General features: G+C 45.2%; 1 protein-coding gene across 6 annotated transcripts in view; it reads left to right on the forward strand.

The window, feature by feature from the left end:
- The window catches only part of plekhg7 (pleckstrin homology domain containing, family G (with RhoGef domain) member 7), a 133,182-nt gene that overhangs the window by 52,548 nt on the left and 55,690 nt on the right, over nt 1-24,944 (forward strand). For all 6 annotated transcript variants that reach the window (XM_087999701.1, XM_087999703.1, XM_087999699.1 and 3 more), the window contains 7 exons: nt 3,238-3,333; nt 6,792-6,875; nt 8,548-8,658; nt 10,193-10,367; nt 12,804-12,919; nt 21,912-22,005; nt 23,026-23,105. In XM_087999701.1, the coding sequence (XP_087855827.1) occupies nt 3,238-3,333; nt 6,792-6,875; nt 8,548-8,658; nt 10,193-10,367; nt 12,804-12,919; nt 21,912-22,005; nt 23,026-23,105 (756 nt within the window). The remainder of the gene's footprint in view (nt 1-3,237; nt 3,334-6,791; nt 6,876-8,547; nt 8,659-10,192; nt 10,368-12,803; nt 12,920-21,911; nt 22,006-23,025; nt 23,106-24,944) is intronic.

Raw genomic sequence — 24,944 nt, forward strand, 5'->3', positions numbered from 1 at the left:
CTCCATTCCCCCCCCATTCCCCCCCTATTCTCCATTCCCCCCCCATTCTCCATTCCCCCCCACATATCTGAACACAGTGGTGCACATGAGTTGCCACTCATCCTCGAGTACAGCTGCTTTACTCTTCATGTTTGGATCTGGATAGTGAGAGGCTGGGGTGAACGAGCTGTCATTGGCATTAAACAAGGGGTAAGTAACAGCTTCATACTGGGGCTGGTCTACCCATATTTAATTACCACAAACCCTCAGGCACCAGCAATTAAAGCCACATTCTCTTGAGTAATGGTCTGTTTCAGGTGATGGTCCTCCTTGCTGGGGTTTTTTTTTAAAATTAGATTAGATTACTTACAGTATGGAAACAGGCCCTTCGGCCCAACAAGTCCACACCGCCCCGCCGAAGCGCAACCCACCCATACCCCTACATCTATCCCTTACCTAACACTACGGGCAATTTAGCATGGCCAATTCACCTGACCTGCACATCTTTGGATTGTGGGAGGAAACCGGAGCACCCAGAGGGTTGATAGGGTCGTGGTCATAGAGCCATAGACTGTACAGTATGAAACAAACCCTTCGGTCCAACTCGTCGATGCTGACCCGATATCCTAAATTAATCTAGTTACATTTGCCAGCATTTAGCCCATATCCCTCTAACCCCTTATTATTAATGTAACCAATTTTTAAAATGTTGTAATTGTGTCCACCTCCACCACTTCCTCTGGCAGCTCATTCCTGCATACACCATCCTTTGCATTAAAAAGTTACCCCTTAGGTTCCTTTTAAGTCTTTCCCCTTTCACCTTAAACCTATGCCCTCTACTTCTCAACTCCCCCACCCCAGGGGAAAGACCTTGCCTATTTATCCTATCCAGTCCTTCATGATTTTATAAACCTCTATAAGGTCACCCATCAGCCTCTGATGCTCCAGGGAAAACAGCCCCAGCCTGTTCAGCCTCTCCCTATAGCTCAAATCCTCCAACCCTGGCAACATCCTTGTAAATCTTTTTTGAACCCTTTCAAGTTTCACAACATCCTTCCTATTGCAGAGGGACCAGAATTGACTGCAGTAATCCAAAAGTAGGCTAACCAATGTCCTGTAAAGCCGTAACATGACCTCCCAACTCCTGTACTCAATGCTCTGACCAATAAAGGAAAGCATACCAAACGTCTTCTTCACTATCCTATCTACCTGCGACTCTACTTTCAAGGAATTATGAACCTGCACTCCAAGGTCTCTGTTCAGCAACACTCACTAGGATCTTATTATTAAGTGTAGAAGTCCTTCCCTGATTTGCCTTTCCAAAATGCCGCACCTTGCATTTATCCAAATTAAACTCCATCTGCCACTCCTCAGCCCGTTGGCCCATCTGATCAAGATCCCATTGTATTCAGAGGTAACTTTCTTCGCTGTCCACTACACCTCCAATTTTGGTGCCATCTGCAAACTTACTAACTATATCTGCTATGTTCACATCCAAATCATTTATATAAGTAACTAAAAGCAGTGGACCCAGCACCAATCCTTGTGGTACCCTGTTGGGTACAGGACTCCAGTCTGAAAAGCAACCCTCCACCACCATCTTCTCTCTCCTACTGTCAGCCAGTTCTGTATCCAAATGGCTAGTTCTCCCTGTATTCCATGTGATCTAACCTTGCTAAGCAGTCTACCATGTGGAACTTTGTCGAATACCTTACTGAAGCCCATATAGCCCATATAATTTAAGGAGCTCTGCTTTTGAACAATCTAACCAGCCCTCCAAAATAACTCCAAGATGTGCTTTCATGTTTCAACACAGGAGAAATCATGTCTAACACATTAGTATTGCTGAAGAAAGGCACATTGTATTGAAGCCTCTCAACTTCCCTTATCAGGACAATTCACAAGAATACCAATAAAAGAGAAACCAACATTTCTACTGTTTGAGAGGAGAGTGCTCATTGTTTGGCAAATGGAGTACAATTAGTAGAAGTGTTGCCATGGAGATTATAACAGTTAGTAATGATTGACAGTTGACTGCCAGCCAGATTGACTCTGATTGATCAGGGCATTGTCCTAAGACGTGCATCATTGGATAGATGTTACAAGTGAATTGAAACTGATGTAGTGCATGCACAGGATTATTTCTATTCACACAGCACAGGGTCGTGTGTATTAATAAAACTACCTTCCATTATAATGAGCCAGACTGTCAGTTTGGAATCACGAGTTAGGGGATACTTCTTTGCACACTCAGAATTATCCAGCAAATGTTATCCAATTTCAGAGTCACATCTAATGCTAGACATAACTTTGCAAGTTTTGCAATTGCAGAAAGGCTGGGAATGGTCAGCATCTTGCATGTTTTGCACAGTTGAAGAGACATGCTGTTTGATATGATCTGCCAGACCTTGGGATATAAGCTGTATATACCTGGCATCACATCAACACTGACATTTATAAGGTAAAAACAATGACTGCAGATGCTGGAAACCAGATTCTGGATTAGTGGTGCTGGAAGAGCACAGCAGTTCAGGCAGCCTCGGATGCTGCCTGAACTGCTGTGCTCTTCCAGCACCACTAATCCAGAAACTGAAATTTATATATAACATTACACAGTGAGTAATGTGATATTTCATTTATAGTGTTGGTTTCATGGCTTGACCTATCAGAGTTAATCCACCTGATTTGAAATTGAAATAAAATGTGGCTGTTAACTGTCGATTACTATTAACTGTTGCATTCTCCATGGCAATGCCTCTACCAATCAGTATCAATCAGCACTCTTCTCTCATATGGTAGAAATGTTGCTATTCCCCTTGAACTGGTATTCTTGTATATGTTCCTGATCAGGTCATAGAACATAGAACATAGAACATAGAACATTACAGCGCAGTACAGGCCCTTCGGCCCTCGATGTTGCGCCGACCTGTCATACCAATCTGAAGCCCATCTAACCTACACTATTCAATGTATGTCCATATGCTTGTCCAGTGACGACTTAAATGTACTTAAAGTTGGCGCATCTACTACTGTTGCAGGCAAATATGTCTTTTTTGCAGCAATATTCCTGTCCTGTACTTAAAATGATGATTTATTAAGTAGTTTTGTTGTGGGATGGGCAGGGTGCTCTGGAATAATCAATCATATATTCAAACAGTAGACTGACAAGTAGGAAAGGAGAACCATTCTATGGGTGAATGTGTGGACATTGACAGTCTGGTTTCTGAAGATTTCTCATGTTTTGTTTTTATCACAAAGGTTTTCCTGAACACACTGAAGCAGGTCCAGAGCGAAGAATGGCTTCTGGACATTGACCCTTGGGGACTGTTTGCAAACCTCAGTGAATTGTCCAAGGTAACTGGCACATAGGGAATGTGAGACAGTATTAAACTAGGAATACACAGGTGACATAACTGTACAGAGGCCAGTATCCCATCACCAAGTCACCCTTTATTTATTTGTACACAGTACTTTGGCTCTGGCCAGCCGGCTCAGAGTCAGTCCCCTGAACTGGGGAGATTATAAAATCCCGTGTTTAATTTTTTTTTCCCGTTTTTAAATTAGTCAGCCAGGGCTTTCCTGATTGGCCCAAGTTAACAACCCTATTCAGAGATCTCGTAATCAACAAGGTCCATCTGGTTCCAAACACTACAGTGTGCTCAGCCGCTGAGATTTCAGTTAGAATGTTGGTAGGCAGAAGATATGGGACTAATCACCTCAACCAGAACCTCAAGTTGGTGAGAGTGGATTGATCACCTGATCCTTTATTTCCTTTCCTCAGCATTCTACACTTACTGATTAGTGGGTGGTATTTCCTCATGTCAGAGACTGCCATGAAGCTACAACATCTCAATGTGTGGTGGCTTTTAGCAAAGACCCATTGTAGTCCCAGGCACATTGGGGATTAATCTTTTGGAGTAAAGGGGTGAGTGTGACACTAAATACCTTCATGTCAACTAGTGCACACTTCAACTCTTAGTTAGGTTTAAACTGAAACTGTCCAATATCTTTGGAAGGATGTTGACACGTGGGAGGTCACGCACAGTGTGATACTGTGCTTATTGCTATTAACAACACATTTCGGGTGACTTAGCACTGCTGCCTCACAGCACCAGGGACCAGGGTTCGGTTCCCACCTCGGGCGACTGTCTGTGTGGAGTTTGCACATTCTCCCCCTGTCTGCGTGGTTTTCCTCCCACAATCCAAAGATATGCAGGTTAGGTGAATTGGCCATGCTAAATTGCCCATGGTGTTCAGGGATGTATAGGTTAGGTGTATGAATCAGGAGTAAACATAGGGGAATGCATTTGGGTGGGATACTCTTTGGAGGGTCGGTGTGGACTTGTTGGGCCGAAGGGCCTGTTTCCACACTGTAGGGATTCTAATTTGTTCCCTGTCCTGGGCATTCCTTTGCCCAGTTATTGGGGGCTGTGCCTCCCTGCTCCCTTTCCAAACCAATCTCTCCCCACCCCTTGATGACGATGCATAAAACCCATTTGTTTGACCAGGTTTCTCATGCTCTCTCTGAATCCTGCTTTTAGATTAGATTAGATTACTTACAGTGTGGAAACAGGCCCTTTGGCCCAACCAGTCCACACCGACCCGCTGAAGCGCAACCCACCCAGACCCATTCCCCTACATTTATCCCTTCACCTAACACTACGGGCAATTTAGCATGGCCAATTCACCTAACCTGCATATTTTTGGACTGTGGGAGGAAACTGGAGCACCCGGAGGAAACCCACGCAGACACGGGGAGAATGTGCAAACTCCACACAGTCAGTCGCCTGAGGCGGGAATTGAACCCGGGTCTCTGGCGCTGTGAGGCAGCAGTGCTAACCACTGAGCCATCGTGCCTTGACATCCCTTTTGGCTGCGTCAGTGGAGGGGGGAGGTTTCAGGAGGTGAAGGTGTTGTGGATCTGGCCTGTCCTCATGGCCGTTGAGGGGGGCACGTTCTGATGGATCTGACAGTTTGATGGGTGGCTTCGGGGGCGTAGTGAGTCCATGCCCCAGGGTCAGCATCTTCAGCAGTGTGCTGGGTCTGTCCTGGCCTTCCTGTCAGGGTCAGCTTTTCTGCAGCAGTGAACAATGTGGGTCCTGGCTTTTCTTCAACCTTGCAGGCGTGAATTCAGCAAAGGTGGACTTTATCTTAATTTTTTTCTTTGTTTTTATAAATAACTTGTTATTAAATGGCACTGGAGTATGGGGACTTAAATCCTATTCACTCTATTTGTTTGTAAAAATACAAGTGATAATAAAGTACTGCTGTATTCTATTCTATTTTATTATGTTACTTTCTTCAGTCCTCCTCTGAATCACATTAAGACACCTCCAATAGAGCCATAGAGTCATACAGCACAGAAATAAACCCTTTGGTCCAACCAGTCCATGCTGAACACAATCCCAAACTAAACCAGTCCCACCTGCCTCCTCCTGGCCCATCTCCTTCCAAACCTTTCCATACTTATCCCAAATGTCTTTTAAATGTTGTAATTGTACCAAATCCACCACTTCCTCAGGAAGTTTATTCCACACGTGAACCACCCTCTATCTAAAACATTTGCCTGTTGTCTTTTTTAAATCTCTCTCCTCTCACTTTAATAATGTGCCCCTTAGTCTTGAAATCCCCCATCCTAGGGAAAAGATACCTGTCACTGACCCAATCGATACCCCTCATGATTTTGTAAACTTCTCTAAGGTTCTCATCCTCCTACAAGATCCATTCTCAGAGAGATTCTGAGACCTGGAGTATTGTGGGCAGTTTTGTTCTCTCCACCTTTGAAATGACATACCTTTCCTAGAGAGAGTACGGTGGAGGTTCACTCGGCTCATACCAGAGATGGCAGGATTGTCCTATGAGAAGGGTTTAGTTCAATTGGGTCTGTATTCAGCAGAGTTTAGAAGGATGAGGGGAGATCTGATTGAAATGTATAAAGTTCTAATGGGGCTGGACAGACGAGACACAGGCAGGATGTTTCCCCTGGGTGGGAAGTCAAGAATCAGGGAGATTGTCTCATGATACACATTCAGGGCTGAGGTGAGAGTCTAGTGAAACCTGTGAAATTCTCTGCCAGAGAAGGCTGTGGAGACCAAGTCACTGAATGTGTTCAACAAGGAGAAAGATACATATTTAGATATTATAGGTCTTGAGGGGTCTGGGAACACATCGGGAATATGGCATTGAGATAGAGGATCCCTTTGAACCGAGAAGCAGCCAACTAGCCGACTCCTGGATTTATTGCTGAAGGTTAGTTGCCCTGAAAGGGTGATGGGTAATGGTTTGTTAGGAGAGCTAACGCAATGGCAGCCTGTACGAGTGAAGGCAGGGGTGGGAGTTGGGGTAGAGGGAGGGGGTCTCCTGGTCAGCCACCAATGGCAAGCCATTGCAGTGTTGTGTCCCTAATCATGGACCAATCCAGTGGAGGTCCAACCCTCCAACGAGGATGGGAGAAATGACAGAGAGTGATTGGTTACAACACTGTGGCTTCCTGGGCCATGTAAGATCAACTGTGTTGGTGTGAGAATGGACAGCATCCTGCCCAGACCCTAGGCCTTCCTGAAAGCTGTTAGTGAATAATCTTTCTCCACATTTATTGACACAAGGTGAGTTGATAAGTTACACACTGTCCATTCTGAACCTTATTGCATTGATACTGAATTATAAGGGGGTTTTCAATGGCTCCTTAATTGTGTGCCTGATCCAAAACTAGTTTGTGCAATTTAAATTTTGAACAGGACATACAAGATGCATGACAGTCTAATGAGCCTTCCATTTGTAATGTAAACTTGTGTACTTTGTGGTCATGACAGGTGAGCTTCGATTTTTTGACCGGTCTCCTGGATGCAGTAGAGAACTGTTGGACATTACCGTCACTCCTTGGTGTGCTGTCAAAGGTAATCGCCACTAAATAGTTTGCAGATAGATTTTAAATAGGATTGAGTGAATCCACTGCAGATGCTGGAAACCAGAGTCTAGATTAGAGTGGTGCTGGAAACGCACAGCAGGTCAGGCAGCATCCGAGGAGCAGGAAAATCGACGTTTCAGGCAAAAGCCCTTCATCAGGAATGGAGGGCTCGATTTTCCTGCTCCTCGGATGCTGCCTGACTTGCTGTGCTTTTCCAGCACCCCTCTAATCTAGACTCCTGCTCTTCCTTGGTCTATGTAACACTGGAGTTTAGATAACTACCCCATTGTAATCGCAGGGTCCCTATACCATGAAAGCTCACTGTAATGACCAATGAACAAGGGCAGCCCTGATTGGTTTTGCTCCCAAAGTCCCAGTTGGAGTTTCCCTAATGCTACTCGGTTGAGATGAGTCCACCGAGACTGGTTTAGAATCAGAACCGGGATGTCTTTTCTCTCGTGTTTGATGGGGGTGATCCTGTCAGACAAAGGATTCCAAATTGGTAGAACTTCATTTGGGTCTTTCCCAGTGATGGTAATGGAAATCCAGTTCATGCTCTCCCTCAAAATGAATCCCATTGGAATACCCAATGGAACCGTCGGTGGGACTGAGATAGTGACTTCTTTGGTACCCTGTGCACAGAAACTATACAAAAGATTTGCATTTGCATATCACCTTTCATGAAGCCAATGCCATAACTCTAGCAAATGGCATTGTTGTAGGCTGGGATATTGTGGTAGTCCATTTTCACACAGCAATGTTCCAAACAAGGCAATATGATAATGACCAGGTCACCTGTTCTGCTCTCATTGGTTGAGGGATAAATATTGGCGGAGATGGAGGGGAGTTCTCCAGCTGTTCTCTAAACAGTGCAGTGACTGGGCTCTATACAACTGTACCTGAACTCTGTTGTCACAATCATTGAAGTTACAGTGCAGGAAGCAACTATTCAGCCCATCTAGTCTCTGCTGGTTAGTTGCCAGAGCAAAAGCACTGAAAGACAGATCACTGGCTAAACACTTGATCTCAGTTTGAGAATTCCACAACGATTAAGATGGGAATAGACCCAAGGATCATTTTGTTGTGTTAGTCAACGTTGTTTTCAAACTTTGTCATGACCTGACTGCTCCCTACATCACCAAGCTCTTCCAGCCCCACTGCCTGACTGACCGGGAAACATTCGTGCTGAAGCAGTTTGCAATTGGCTCAGAAGAGCTAGAGTAGTAGTGGACCGTTCAGCCTCTTGAGCCTATTCTATACAACATTATGCGTTTCCCGTCATTAATATCTGGGCAGCATAGTGGCTCAGTGGTGAGGGCTGTTGCCTCACATTGCCAGGGAAGTGGGCCTGATTCCAGCCTTGGGTGACTTTGTGTGGAGTTTGCAGATTCCTCCTGTGGCTTCCTCCCACTGTCCAAAGATGTGCAGGTTAGGCCTGGGAAATGTGAGGTTACAGGGATTGGGTGGGATGCTCTTTGGAGGGTCAGTATGGACTCGACAGGCCAAATGGCCTGCTTCCACACTGTAGGGATTCTACAACGATTCTGTACGTAATGCTGAAAACCAGTGGCGTGTTTCATTCCGATTTGATCAATTCTTCCATATTGTTACAAAGTGCAATGAAGATGATGCTTTTCTGAAGTACAAATGTTTGCCATCAGTTTCAGGAGAGTGTGTGCTGCAGTCATCAGAAATATTGCCTGAATTACTCTTCGGCCAATCTCTACCTCAATAACCTGAAGATGAGGGAGGACTTTGGAATCTTTCTTAAGGTATGATACCTATCCCGGTTCTCTGAACTCATCCTTACAAACGAAGTCGCGGTGATAGTGCTGCAGCTTTTGTGAGATCTAATTCCATTGTGTCGAGTTGTACAATGGAAAGGTATCTTGCCTTTATCACCCAAGTGTTTTTACAGCATGGAAAAAGACCCTTTGGCCCATCAAGTCTGTGCTGTTCATCCAACAGCTATCTATTCTAATCCCAATTTATTTACCTGCTTTGAGATTTTGAGTGTTTATCTAAATTCTTCTTAAATGTTGTGATGATGACTGCCTTTACCACCCTTTCAGGCAGTGAGTTCCAGTTACCCACCACCCTCTGGGTGAATGAAAACCTTCCCTGAATTTCCTGTCAGCCTCCCAAGTCTTACACTGAACCTATGCTGTTGGCCCAGTCCCATTCTCTAGGGTCGATTCCACATATTTCTGGAAGTATCTTTGGGTTGTAAGAAGGACGCAATAATTTCAGCCTTTTCACAGCGACTCACAAATGTCAGGAAAATGGCAGAACAACTAGAGAAGACCTGAAGGCCAATGATCCGGGTCAGGAATGTACTGGCTGAGAGTGTGGTGGAGGGAGACTCGACGAAACGGAGAAACCGAGCAGGACAATGGGGACTCAAGCTACTCAAAAGTGTTGATGATACATCCCTTATCCCAGCCACCTATTATCCCACCTATTGCTAATGGAAACATGATATCATTTGTGGTTGTGTAACTGAACTACACGTCACAAGATGAATAATTCGGAGAATAGGATTGCAAATCCCAGCATCAAAATGTGAGAATTTGAATTTGGTTTAAGAAGTTTGGGAAACTGACCACGAAAGTCATAAAACACCAACTGGCTCAGTCATGCCACTTGAAGGATCTACCATCCCCACCCAGCGGCTTGTTACAGGTCAAGCTGGTTAGTCCCTTTACTACCCTCAGAACTGGCACTCAGCTGTCTGATATCACTGAGTTTGACTCAGTGACAGTGAAGGAACGACGATATATTTCCAAGTCTGGATGGTCAGTGTCATAGAGGGGAACTTGCAGGTGTTCCCATGTACCTGCTGCTCTTGTCCTTCTAGATGGAAGTGGTTGTGGGTTTGGAAGGTGCTGTCCGAGGATCTTTGGTGAATTCCTGCAGTGCATCCTGTAGATAGTACACACTGCTACTACTGAGAGTCATTGGTAAAGGGAGTGGATGCTTGTGGATGTACCAATCAAGCGGGCAGCTTTATCCTGGATGGTGTCAAGCTTCTTGAGTGTTGTTGGAGCTGCACCCATCCAGGCAAGTGGGGAGTATTCCATCACACTCCTGACTTGTGCCTTGTAGATGGAGGACAGGCTTTGGGGAGTCAGGAGGTGAGTTACTTGCTGCAGTATTCGCAGCCCCTGACCTGCTCTTGTAACCAAAGAGAGGTACCAAGAACATTCCCATGTAGCGCACCGTTTGCTATTTTTTTTCGGTAATATTTCTCATCCTGCTGCATTGTTCCTTGGGAAACCTCCCTGTGTTTTATTTACATGGGGACAGTGGTGTGAACAGAACGAGCAGTGCAAACGGCTGCACTTGTCCGATCTGCTGGTGTCGCCCCTGCAGAGGTTGACGAGGTACCCGTTGCTCCTGAGGAACCTCTGGAAGAGAAGTACAGAGACAGCGGAGAAACAGAGAATCCAGGTTATCATCAAACAGGTGGACAATTCGATCTGTGAGTATGTGTTCTCCAACCAGGCCGCACGCTTTAAAATGACATTTCTAACAAAGAGAGGCCACACTCACTCACTCACTCACTCACTCACTCACTCACTCACTCACTCATTCACTCACTCACTCACTCACTCACTCACTCACTCACTCACTCACTCACTCACTCACTCCTGCCAGCTTTGCTACAAAGGGTGATCCATAAACATTTTTTTGATTCTTTCAGGTTTTACCAACACCTTTTAAGAGAAAAGAGACATCGGTTCATCTATAGATTAGATAACAATTGTTCATTGTCTAGACTCTGAGGACAGAAGGATAAGGCACGTGAAGTGGAGGGTGAATTCACAACTAATCTTCTTTTATTCACACACCCCTGACTAGGCCCGATATTTATTGCCCAGCCCCAATTGCCCAGAGGGCAGTTAATTGTTAACCACCTTGCTGTGGGTCTGGAGTCACATGCAGACCAGACCAGGTAAGGATGACAGATTTCCTTCTCTTAAGGATATTAGTGGGATTGTATTCATTGGAGTTTAGAAGATTAAGGGGAGATCTAATAGAAACTTACAAGTTAATACATGGCTTGGAGAGGGTGGGCGCTAGGAAACTGTTTCCGTTAGGCGAGGAGACTAGGACCCTTGGACACAGCCTTAGAATTAGAGGGGGTAAATTCAGAACAGAAATGCGGAGACATTTCTTCAGCCAGAGAGTGGTGGGCCTGTGGAATTCATTGCCGTAGAGTGCAGTGGAGGCTGGGACGCTAAATGTCTTCAAGGCAGAAATTGATAAATTCTTGACACAAGGCTACGGGGAGAATGCGGGTAAGTGGAGTTGAAATGCCCATCAGCCATGATTGAATGGCGGAGTTGACTCGATGGGCCGAATGGCCTTAGTTCCACTCCTATGTCTTATGGTCTTATAGATGAGTTTTTCTGATAATCGGCAATGTATTAATGATCATCATGAGACTCTGAATTCCAGATTTTTATTCAATTCGAATTCCACCATCAGCCATGTGTCCCGGAATATGACCTGAGTCTCTGGATTAACAGTCCAGCAATAACACTACTAGGCTATTGCATCCCTGCAAATCGGTTCAGTGAGTGAACAGACTGCCAAATGGTACAGTGAAAGTAGTTTGTAATGCTTCGCTTCAATTCAAATTAGATTCCTGTTTACAAAATACCATTTCCTCTAGACACCAATGATTAGAAGCTTCACGTTATGCTATGGGAGATAGAGACGGGGCAGTTAAAATGGTAGAGTTCTGCTTCTGGGCAACCTCCCAGTCTGGTAGCACCAGTTTTCAAGGGGCTGAGCAAGGTTCAAGGACCACACTATAAATGAAAAATCAGGATACAGCAATGTGTATGGGACCTCCAGCCAACACACAAACACTCTCCCAGTGATGAGCTCATGATGACTACATGGGGTTGCCAACTCTGTGTGGAGATTGCACCACATGACCTCCAACAATCCTCCCATTGGTCACCTGACACATCCCTGCTCTGGTGCTGCCTGACCATCTTTTAGCCATTGGAAAACAATCTCTCGGTAATCTGACTGATCACTCTTGACTGTTGCTGAAAACAGCCGTCTCCCTTTCCTACTCCAACACCTCGTGACCAGCGAAGAAAAGTGCTGAAGGAAAATGAGATTTTGTCTGATTTTTTTTTTCCCTCCTGGACTAATTGTGTCCTGGAGACTGATCTTCACCTGCTCCAGCCACCAGGAAACACTGGAGAGTTGATAACTCCTCATTCCTCCTCTCATCCCCACTCTCCCCAGCCGATAGCTGCCAATTTCAGTTGTCAGTGATGCCCAGAACTGGCATGTGATGGTGCCAGGATCTTCTTTGGGTAGATCAGTTGCCACTGACACATCTTATTATCCTGGTCGACAATCTCACTCCTATTTGCTGATGACAGATAACCACATGAGTTGGGCTGACTAACAATAAGGGATTGATTGAATGATGGTAATGGTAACAGGTTACACGGCTGGTTAATGACATTAGCACTAAGTAAGAGCTGTTGTTAACTCCTGAGTACTAGGTCTCTGCGACATGTCTGTAACACTAACAACTAATCAGACACACAACTTAGAACAGCTACCTAGAACTGACTAACTCCTTCCAGGGGCAGCTATTTAAATACCAGAGGTCAGAGCGATTCCAAAATTACCCAAATTAACTCTTTCTAGGCCAAATGCTGCACTTCCCACCTGAAACAGCAGATTGGTGTTATAACCAGGCACCATCTCTGCCTTGGGTTGGACGCTTACTCCAGAGGGGGTAAAATTCATACCATGCCAGCGCCATTCAGCTCAATTAGATAATCAAGAAAAACACTCACCAATGGTTTCCAGGGCACAAAGAAATCTATTTGAACATGGAGGTCCATTGCTTTATGGCTTCTTCTTGTGTCGTGTTTGTCAGGTGACCTTGAAGGCAAAGTGAAGTGGCTGGACAGGATTCAGAAATTTCAGCAGATTCAGGAGATGATCGTTTGGCCTCCAATCTGGGAAAGGAATAAGAAGATATTTCTACCTGAGGTGGGCTGATACTGTTTACTGTTTGATGATGCCTGTGTTCAGTACGCAGTAGCTATCGCCTCAGTCCTTCTGAACTCCGAGTTTTGTTTCCACATTAGTCCGAGTTCCATATTTATAGTTTCTGTAAAACCCAGGCTTGTCTAAAGCTGAACTCTGAATTGACACCCATTGTCCCCTGTGCTAACCATCTGATAGCTCAACACTTTGAATTTAAAATTCTCCGTCAGCAATGTTGAAACCTCTTCAAGGCCCAACCCCACACTATCTCCCTCGTCTGTCTGAGATGCCTCACGCTGACTGTGCCTTCAATGATGTGGAGGAACTGGTGTTGGACTGGGGTGGACAAAGTTAAAAATCACACAACACCAGGTTATAGTCCAACAGGTTTATTTGGAAGTACTAGCCTTCAGAGCGCTGCTCCTTTGTCAGGGAGCTAGTGGGGCAGGATCATATGACACAGAATTTATAGTACGATTTTTACTGCCCCACTAGCTGATGAAGGAGCAGCGTTCCAAAAGCTTGTTCTTCCAAATAAACCTGCTGGACTATAACCTGGTGTTGTGTGATTTTTAACTTTGTGCTTTCAGTGATCTAGAGCCCCGTTTGATTCCCTTACTCTCTCTCGGCCTTTCTACCACCTCCTTTCATGTTCAGGGAAAGCAAGATTACAATGGTCTGCTTCCTGGCCAAGGGCAGATCAGCTTTCTCATTGGTGAGAAACTCCCAGCTGGACAGGGAGTAAGGAGTTCCCTCCATAGGGATCGTCAAGGAGCAACAACAACATGCCAGTACCTCAAATCTAGGAAAATTCCCCAAGATGCTCCACATTCCCATAATCCATTGAGAATTGACAGTCAGCCAAAGGTGGCCAATAAACTTGACTAAAATGAGAGGTTTTAAGGAACATCTTAACAGGAGCAAGATAGGGCTGAGAAAGAATTCCAGAGATTAGGACCTTGGGAGTTGTTGGAGGGGGAGGAGAAGGGGTTTGGGTGCATGCAAGAGGCCAGAGTTGGAGGAACGCAGCGTTCTTTTGGAGGCAGAGAGATGCTGAATGCTGAAACTCTTTTCTCACTTGTTGGAGCAGCTGGTTGGTACCAGGCTCTGGATTGACACCGCTTCACCCTGATCATCCTGATTGATTTGATATCCTTTGTGCCAAACAGCTTGTAACTCATTCAGCATACTCAGGTAGGTAACACTGACTTAGAGATGGAGCAGGGTGTCACTGGCATGAGCAATCATTATATTTATCACAGTTTACTCTAACACAATTACCAGCCCCATTGTTTAAAGCTCACTTGTCAAGACAGTGAAATTTAATTTTGTCTGTTGGAATTTTTATTGTGTTGAGTCTGCTGGCAGGGGGAGGTGTAGAGTTTGGTTTGTGAATTCTGCTTGGTGACCAGCTTCAGCTTAAAGTAAAACCTCAGGAAGAAATTCACTTTGGAAGGAGTAACCGGAATGCAGAGTACTGGGCTAAAATTCTTGGTAGTGTGGATGAGCAGAGAGATCTCGGTGTCCATGTCCACAGATCCCTGAAAGTTGCCACCCAGGTTGATAAAGTTGTTAAGAATGTGTATGGTGCGCTAGCTTTTATTGGCAGAGGGATTGAGTTTTGGAGCCACGAGGTCATGCTACAGCTGTACAATATTCTGGTGTGGCCGCACTTGGAGTATTGCGTACAGTTCTGGTCACTGCATTACAGGAAGGATGTGGAAGCTTTGGAAAGGGTTCAGAGGAGATTTACTAGGATGTTGCCTGGTACAGAGGGAAGGTCTTATGAGGAAAGGCTGGGGGACTTGAGGCTGCTTTTGTTGGACAGAAGAAGATTGAAAGATGATTTAATTGAGACATAAAAGATAATCAGAGGGTTAGATAGGGTGGACAATGAGAGCCTTTTTCCTTTGATGATGATGGCTAGCACAAGGGGACATAGCTTTAAATTGAGGAGTGATAGATATAGGACAGATGTCAGAGGTAGTTTCTTTACTCAGGTAGTAGTAGGGGTGTGGAAATCACTGCCTGCAACAGTAGTAGACTCGCCAACTTTAAGGGCACTTAAATGGTCATTGGATAGATATATGGACAAAAATGGATTCGTGTAGGTTAGATGGGCTTCAGATTGGTTTCACAGGTCAGTGCAACATCGAGGGCCGAAGGGCCTGTACTGCGCTGTAATGTTCTATGTTCTATGCTCTAGATTTGGGACCTTTACTTAACCCTCCATTCTGTTGGGCACCGAAGAATTTTGTTCCATGATCAAACATCTCACACGTGGTATGAAGGGGCCAGAAAACAAACTGAATTGATGTAGCTCTGGGAATGATGATGTAACTGAAGTGGGTGTCGAAGTGTGATACTGGAACTCACGGCAGTACCTGGTGACATTGAACAAGGCAGCATAGTCTTGAAAGGGATCTTCCCACACCTCTGCCCAGCTGTACCCAACCTGGACTTGGCACTGATTTGGAAAAAGGGGTTTGTAATCCCAAATACATTAATGATTCCCGATTCTCATCTCCATAATACCGTGAGGGTTTCAGCTGTTTGTTGAGTGAGCTGGTGTTAAATGCTTCCCCACACCTCATTCTGACCACAAAAGGGCTTTTTAAAGATATGACTTACCAATTCAGTGCTCAGCCATCATTATACATAACAGGTGGTCAACAGGAAATCAACCTGAATTTCAAACACACATCATACATTCATGAGCTCGCTCAAACACACAGGTGGGAGGATGGATAAGGTACTTGATAAGGTCAGTAAAAGGCAATGGGATATGGATCTTATTGTTTGGGTGGTTTAAGGCAGGACAAGCCTGAGTCAAGGCATAATGATCATAAAATCCCTACAGTATGGAAACAGGCCATTAGGCCCAACAAGTCCACACTGACCCTCTGAAGAGTGACCAGCCTAGACCCATTCCCCTACTCTACATTTACCACTGACTAATGCACCTAATCTATATATCCCTGAACACCATGGGCAAGTTAGCATGGCCAATTCACCTGACCTGCACATCTCTAGACTGTGGGAGGAAACCAGCACAGACACGGGGAGAATGTGCAAACTCCACACAGTCACCCGAGGCTGGAATTGAACCTGGGTCCCTGGCGCTGTGAGGCAGCAGTGCTAACCATTGAGCCACCGTGCTGCCAGTAAACTCAGTTTTGGGAGGTTGTGGTATAAGTGTTATAACAACATGCAGGATAGTTTGACTCAGACAATGATGATGGGAAGCTATAATAACGAAGAACCATGAGATTGTTACCATGGAAATGCAGCAGGTGAGAAGAGATTTGATGGAATTGTTTTTATCTACATAATGTTTTGATCGAATTAAGAGAATGTGGAGAGATAATTGATATTAGTGATTGTTGAGAAGATTTGTAGCTCAGATTGATGATAAGTATGTAAGTTAGCTCGCTGAGCTGGAAGATTTGTTTTCTGATGTTTCGTCACCATACTAGGTAACATCTTCAGTGAGAGTCTCTGGTGAAGCGTTGGTGGTATGTCCCACCTCTCTACTTATAGGCCTTGGTTTCTTAAGGTGCGTGATGTTATTTCCAGTTCCATTTTTCAAGCGAAAGGTAGAATGGATCTAAATCGATTTATTTATCGATGGAGTTCTGGTTAGAATGCCATGCCTTTAAGAATTTTCGTGCATGTCCTTGTTTCACCTGTCCTAGGATGTGTGTGTTGTCCCAGTCAAAATGGTGTCCTTCTTTGTCTGTATGTATGGAAACTAGTGAGAGCAGGTCATGTCTTTTGGTGGTCAGTTGGTGTTCATGTTTCCTGGTGGCAGATTTCCTGCTGGTTTGTCCAATGTAGTGTTTTTAACAGTTCTTGCATGGTAACTTGGTAAATGACGTTAGTTTTGCTGGTGGTATCTAATGGATCCTTTAGGTTCATTAGTCACTGTTTTAGTGTGTTGGTGGGTTTGTGGGCTACTATGATGCCAAGGGGTCTGAGTAGTCTGGAAGTCATTTCTGATATGTCTTTGATGTACGGTAATGTGGCTATAGGTTTTGGTTGTGTTGAGTCTGCTTGTTTGGGCTGGTTTCTGAGGAATCGGCGGATTGTGTTTATTGGGTACCTGTTTTTCTTGAAAATGTTGTATAGATTTTTTTTTCTGCTTCTTGTAGTCCTTGGGTGCTGCAGTGTGATGTACCTCTTCGAAATAATGTCTTGATGCTGCTCCGTTTGTGGGTGTTGGATGATTGCTTCTGCAATTAAGCATTTGGTAGACGCTACAGAAAAACATTACACACGGAACAAATCTTTTGGCCCAGCTCCATATTCCTGCCTTTGGCCCATATCCGTTAATATTTTTTGAGTAAATAGTCTTTCTTAGGTTTAAAATTATCAGCTGAGATTTATAGTTTATGGATATTATGGCTGGAATTGTTCCCCTAACAACCAAGGTCCAAAGAGATTGTGTTCAATGGCTTCTTCCCTAGCCTGTTAATCACACACAGGCCGTACCTGGACAGTTTGTGACTGGGGTGGGAGCTGAGATCATGCACAGTATTCTAAGGTGATGGGATTCCGGATTCTTTTTGCCAGCCTGACCCTGTTTAATAACTTTCCCGAATAGAAAAAAGCACAGTGATACTTGGAATTGATTGCACTGGTCTTACTGGGCTTCCAGTTTTGATGTATATTTAGATTTTAGATTACTTACAGTGTGGAAACAGGCCCTTCAGCCTAACGAGTCCACAACGACCCGCCGAAGCACAACCCACCCAGACCCACTCCCCTACACCTAACACTATATGTAATGAATAGTTCCAGTATGTCCACATTTTACTGGTACTCCTTGTGGGTTGGAATTCTAAGGCGCGGTTATGCAAATGTTCAGCTTTCTTAGAAGCGGTTGTTCTGAGTCCCTGAAATACTGTTGTTCATACCTTTAAAACTCAAACTGTGGCTTCATCCCAATAAACAAACCAATAGTCATTTTTGGTACAGAGCATGGTTTTCAGCTGTGTTTGACCTGGCTCTCACTGCTTTGGGAGTCCCATTGTCCTGCCAAAATGCTTGGAATTTATTTGGAAACATCGGAGACCTGGGTGCCCCTTCTCAAAGATGGAAACCTCTCTGAGTTGCAGGGTGTGTTTTCCAGCCCAGCTATCCCTGTTCCACAAGCAGGATAACAGCATTGCTCCAGTGAAAGGCACCAGCAATCACCTCAGGGTCATACCAAAGTCAGAGACCAACCACTGCTTTGTTTAATGAATGGATGAAATGAGGATGCCCCTTGTTTAGCAAATATTTATTGATGGGCGAGTCTGGGCAAAGGTCCCTCAGCTGGAGGCCAGACTCTGCACAGTAATACGGAGAGAGAATTGCAGGGATAGTGTTTTCCCTGAGGGCAGCTACTGCTGGAGACTGGATTCTGTCTGTACAGCTTTGCCACTGCATCCTAGATCCATTGTGCAAGAATCTACCTCATTCCACAAGACAGCAATCATCTTAAAATAAAACCAGAATCTTGCAATTTTTAAAATCAGGATCTTGTGATATTCCAACGTGAGTTACAGCTCATGATTTCCTTTACAAGTTGCAACTGCACTGTAAGAATTTGCACAAAGCAAGCTCCTGTAAATAGCAATATGATGGTGTTATTCTGAGCTGTATTGTAACCACTTAGCTAACCTGCCTCTTCTCTGCTTATTGCAACAGTGTACTTTTTTTATTCCTGCATGGGATGAGGGTGTCACTGGCTAGGCTCAGTATTTATTGCCCATCCCTAATTGCCCAGAGGGCAGTTAACAGTCAACCACATTGCTGTGGGTCTGGAGTCACATGTAGGCCAGACTGGGTGAGAATGGCAGGTTCCTTCCCTGAAGAATATTAGTGAACTAGATGGGTTTTTCCAACAATAGATTCATGGTCATTGTTAGACTCTTAATTGCAGATTTTTGTTGGATTCAAGTTGCCACAGTGGAATTCAAACCTGGGTCTCCAGAACATTATCTGGGTTTCTGGATTCGCTGTCCAGCGATAATACCACCGGGCTATCACATCCCTAAAATAGGCAGCTTTAATTGTTCACCAAGATTCATTTAAGATCCAGTTTGTGTTGGAAGGAAAGCAGTAATTTATCTCATAATTGTAGATTTGAAAATCAATTCATCTTATTCAGATGGCATCTGGTGAGACGGTTCACTTTACGGTTCAAATCCTTTTCAGACTGATGCTTATAGCAGACAGGTATTCATTGTTGTGTTTCCAAAAATATTATACAAAATATTAAACTGAAATTTAACAGGTAGCTGATTTACGTGTCGACAAACAAAAGATTTGTCACTTGCTCTTGGACTAAATCTCCCTCGATGTTTATCACAGATACATCACCTCCACTTTTTTCCACTCAGACTGTGGACATCGACAGATTGTTAAAGAGAAGTTACACCGCATTAAACAATTAATTAACAGTTCAGGAATGGCTCTTCCCTGACAGTGATAGGAACAAAGGGACAGGTATAATTGTGTAGCATCCCTGTCCGAGTGCGATTCTGTAAGTTTACATCTGTGTGTTGTACAACTGTGAAGTGTATGTCTATGAGATGTATGTGTGTGAGATATACGTCTGTGTGGTGTACATCTGTGAGGTATACACCTATGTGATGTATGTGTACGTACTGTTTGACTGATGTGTATGACTGTATGAAGTGCACGACTGTGAGGTGTACGACTGTGACATGTACATGTGTGAGGTGTACGACTGTGAGGTGTACATGTCTGATGTGTATGATTGTGATGTGCACGTGTGTGAGGTGCACATGTATGAGGTGTAAGATTGTGAGGTGCACGACTGTGAGGTGTCGACTGTGTGGTGTATGACTGTGAGGTGTACCTGTGTGACGTGTAAGACTGCGAGGATCACATGTGAGGTATATGACTGTGAGGTGCATGTGACTGAGGTGCATGTGTGTGAGGTGTACGACTGTGAGGTGCACGTGTGAGGTGTACAACTGTGAGGTGCACATTGTGAGGTGCACGCGTGTGATGTGTATGACTGTGAGGTGCATATGTGTGAGGCGTACGACTGTGAGGTGCACGACTGTGAGGTGCACATGTGTGAGGTGTATGTATGTGATGTGTACGACTGTGAGGTGCACATACGTGAGGTGTATGGCTGTGAGGTGTACATGTGTGACATGTACGACTGTGAGGTGCACGTGTGTTTGGTGTACGACTGTGAGGTGTACGACTGTGAGGTGCACATGTGTGAGGTGTATGGCTGTGAGGTGTACATGTGTGACATGTACGACTGTGAGGTGCACGTGTGTTTGGTGTACGACTGTGAGGTGTACGACTGTGAGGTGCACGTGTGCGAGGTGCATGACTGTGAGATGCACGTGTGTCAGGTGTATGTGAAATGTACGACTGTGAGGTGCACATGTGTGAGGTGTATGACTGTGGATGGCACATGTGTGAGGTGTATGACTGTGAGGTATACGACTGTGAGGTATATGACTGTGAGGTGCACGTGTGTGAGGTGCATGTGTGTGAGGTGTATGACTGTGGGCAGCGCAGTGGCTCAGTGGTTAGCACTGCTGCCTCACAGCACCAGGGTCCCAGGTTTGATTCCAGCCTCGGGCGACTGTCTGTGTGGAGTTTGCACATTCTCCCTGTGTCTATGTGGGTTACCTCCCACAGTCCAAAAATGTGCAGGTCAGGTGAATTGGCCATGCTAAATTGCCCGTAGTGTTAGGTGCATCAGTCAGAGGGTAATGGATCTAGGTGGGTTACTCTTTGGAGGGTCGGTGTGGACTGGTTGGGCCGAAGGGCCTGTTTCCACACTGTAGGGAATCTAAGGTGCTTGTGTGAGGTGTCTTTCTTGCAGGATGTTTACATATACAACATTTTAGCCAAAGGAGAATATTCTAATAGAAGGTAGAGAATAGATGGTAGAGGGTTTTTTTCTTTACCTTCCATAGGTCGTGGGCATCATTGGCAAGGCCAGCCTTGTTGCCCATCCCGTGTTGCCCATCTCATATAAACAGAAATCATGGATTGTAACTCACTGGAGTTAGTGAAAATTCTTCAACAGGATTAAAACCTGGTTGAGTGATGTAAAGTTGCTGCTGATTCCCGATTGACTGTTTCACACAAAACCACAACCCCATCTTCTTAACGGAAGTATCGAAGCAGAATATCGGGTCCACTCAAACATTAGGAGAATCAACGTTTCGGGCATAAGCCTTTCTTCAGGAATGAGGAGGGTGTGCCAAGCAGGCTAAGATAAAAGGTAGGGAGGAGGGACTGAACACTTTAACTCCCCCTCCCACTCCGCCAAGGACATGCAGGTCCTTGGCCTCCTCCATCGCCAGACCATGGCAACATACGCCTGGAGGAAGAGTGCCTCATCTTCCGCCTAGGTACCCTCCAACCACAAGGGATGAATGCAGATTTCTCCAGCTTCCTCATTTCCCCTCCCCCCACCTTGTCTCAGTCCCAACCCTCAGACTCAGCACCGCCTTCTTGACCTGCAATCGTCTTCCCGACCTCCCTGCCCCCACCCCTTCTCCGGCCTATCACCCTCACCTTAACCTCCTTCCACCTATCGCATTCCCAATGCCCCTCCCCCAAGTCCCTCCTCCCTACCTTTTATCTTAGCCTGCTTGGCACACCCTCCTCATTCCTGAAGAAGGGCTTATGCCCGGATCGTCGATTCTCCTGCTCCTTTGATGCTGCCTGACCTGCTGCGCTTTTCCAGCAACACATTTTTAAGCTCTGATCTCCAGCATCTGCAGTCCTCACTTTCTCCACTCAAACGTTAGCCCATCCAAACTGGTGAGGACATTGTCCTGTCTGGGTTTCATAGTCCTGTGGCACCAGGGTTAATTAGCTGGGCACACCGAGAGCGAGAGCCAGGGCCTATGGATACAGTTATAATTGCAGTGCACTCAAGTAACACCTTGCCACTTTAATGAAGGTCTAAATCATGGTTATCCCTGCATCTTCCAATCTTCACCAGAGTCTTCGATACCTGGTCAAAGACAACATGGCAGACGGTCTCCTGTCACCGGTGAACAGACAGCTTTTGCATGAAGGACGACTGAGTCTCGCCGGTGAGTGTGTCTTACTCCTGACCGAGGGGAAGGTGGTGTTCACATCAAATACCTGAAACCAAAATGAGACCAAAATAAATAGCTCGAGAAACCTCAGCGCCTGTGCTGAGAGAAACATTCCAGGTTGAAGACCTCTTAAAACTTTGATTTGAAATGTCAACTCCCATCCTCCTATACAAGTATAGGAAATAGGAGCAGCCTTGGCCAATCAGCTCAGTGAGGCCTCTCCACCTCACTCCAATACTATCATGGCTGATGTTTTATCTCAAAGCCTTACTCCCGCCCTTTCCCCATTATCTTGTCACCTATAGAATTCAATTTGTTTCTTAAAACTAATCAGTAACTTGGTCTCCCCAGCCTTCGATGGAAGAGAATTCCCCAGGGTCAGCACCTTCTGAGAGAAGAAATTTCTCCTCATGTCAGTCCAAAATGGTCTTCCCGGTAGAGTTGTGAACTTGGGGAATTTTCTCCCGCAGGAAGCTGTTGGGGCCAGTTTGTTAGATATACTCGAGAGGGAGCTGGGCATGGCCCTTGTAGCTAAAGGAATCAAGGGGAATGGGGAGAGAGCGGGAGTGGGATACTCAAATCGCATGATCAGCCATGATCATATTGAATGGTGGTGCAGGCTCGAAGGGCCGAATGGCCTACTCCTGCACCTATTTTCTATGTTTCTACGTTTCCTGAGATCCTGAGCCCTTGTCTGGATCCCTGGAAAGGAGAAACATTCTCCCTGCATCCAATGTGTCAGAATTTAACACGTTTCAGTCAGGTTCCCCTCTCTTCCTTCTAAACTCCAGTGAAACCAATCTGTCCTCACACAGGATAATCCTGCCATCCCAGGAATCAGTCTGATGAGCTTTTACTGCACTCCCTCTGTGGCAGGTACACCCTGTCTTCGGTCAGGAAGATGCTGAGATTTTCCGACTCGTTTTTGTTCTTATTTCAGATTTTCAGCATCCTTAGGCTTTTTTTGCTTCTGTTCTTCAAACCCAGCCGTCTCTAATTCCACTCTCCCTACAGGGGCGACAAAACTCCTGGATGTACATCTGTTCCTGTTTGATGACTTGCTTTTAATCACAAAAGTTAAAAACGCCAAGAAGGTAATAAATGATTTCATTTCTGAAAGAACACTTCAGGGAGGAAGGGTTGTGGGGAGGGGGAGGGGTATTACAAAGCGGAGTCAGGTGTTTCATGGGTAACATGGGCGGGGGGGGGGTCTTCAAAGGGGACCCACTGGGAACTGTCTTCCAGGCACCATCGAACCTTGTGCTGGCTGTCTCTGAGCTACATTTGGATATAACTTGCCACCTTGCCATGAATTCCTTGGGCTTTTACTCTGTGATCTGTCCGTCATGAAGAATTTTATCAAATCCTAAACCCCAGTTCGGCCGTGCACCCTCGGGGATCCCCCCTGTTATCACCTTGACATAGTCCAGCATGTCAGTCATGGCTTTCCCTGAATCCATGCTGTATTTGATTCATCTTAATGACGACTTATCTTGTCCCTGAGTCCTCTGATGTTTTTCCCATTACTGAGATTATGCTGACTGCCTGTCATTACTCTGTAGTCCTCTCCTCCTTTCTAACTAAACTATCCCACTGCCTTCGGGCGGTATACCTGTAGTCAGAGGCGATTGGAAATTAATGGTCAGAAGTGTTCCTTCTCTCCTCACTCTCTTTCACATCTCGAACACATTTCTTCCAGGCCTGCGATTATCCATTCTCAAATTTCTTAATTAAATCTGTCAATGTTCCCTCCATCTTGAAATTCTGTGCCTTTGCCGCTTTGACCTGGGGTCTGTGGCCAGACGTTCATTGCTAACTATCCCCAGAAGGTGTCTTACTGACATGCAGCCTGCTATGGAATGAATGTAAGGAGTGATAGGCTGTGCACTTTAACATGCTCTGCCATTCACTGAGATCATAGCTAATCATTCACATCAAAGTATCGTCAGGGCCACTGCTTTTTGTTATTTAATGGTTTGGATGTGAGGGTAAGAGGTACAGTTAGTAAGTTTGCAGGTGACACCAACATTGGAGGTGTAGTGGCCAGCGAAGAAGGTTACCTCAGATTATAACAGGATCTTGACCAGATGGGCCAATGGGCTGAAGAGTGGCATCGAACATAATAAATAGAGCAGTACAGCACAGTCCAGGCCCTTCACCCCACGATGTTGTGCCGAGCATTTACCTTAGTCTAAGATCAGCCTAACCTTTACACCCCTCAATTTATTGCCAATCAAATGTTTGTCCAGCAATCGCTTAAATGTCCCTAATGTCTCGGACTCTACTACCACCGCTGACTCTACTTCCACGCACCCACCACTCTCTGAGTAAAGAAACTACCTCTGACATCTCCCCTACACATTCCTCCAATCATCTTAAAATTATGATCCCATGTGACAGCCATTTCTGCCCTGGGGAAAAGTCTCAGGCTATCTCCTCTATCTATTCCTCTCGTTACCTTGTACACATCTATCAAGTCACCTCTGTTCCTACTCTCCAGGGTGAAAAGACCGAGGTCACTCAACCTCTCCTCATAAGACAAGCTCTCCAATCCAGGCAGCATCCTGGTAAATCTCCTCTGCACCCTCTCTACAGCATCTACATCCTTCCTATAATGAGGCTACCAGAACTGGACACAATATTCCAGGTGTGGTCTGACCAGAATTTTAAAGAGCTGCAGCAAAACCTTATGGCTCTTAAACTCAATCCTCCTGTTAGTGAAAACCAAAACACCATACGCCTTCTTAACAACCCTATCAACCTGGGTGGCAACTTTGAGGGATCTATATACATGAACGCCAAGATCGTGAAGTTCCTCCACACTGCCTACATTCCTGTCTTTAACCCTGTATTCAACATGCAAGTTCGACCTTCCAAAATCAATCACTTCACATTTATCCAAGTTGAACTCCATCTGCCACTTCTCAGCCCAG

This window comes from Chiloscyllium plagiosum, unplaced genomic scaffold (assembly GCF_037043375.1).
Source record: "Chiloscyllium plagiosum isolate Xiang-an unplaced genomic scaffold, Cpla_swu_hap1 HiC_scaffold_23, whole genome shotgun sequence".
Classification (NCBI taxonomy): Eukaryota; Metazoa; Chordata; class Chondrichthyes; order Orectolobiformes; family Hemiscylliidae; genus Chiloscyllium; species Chiloscyllium plagiosum.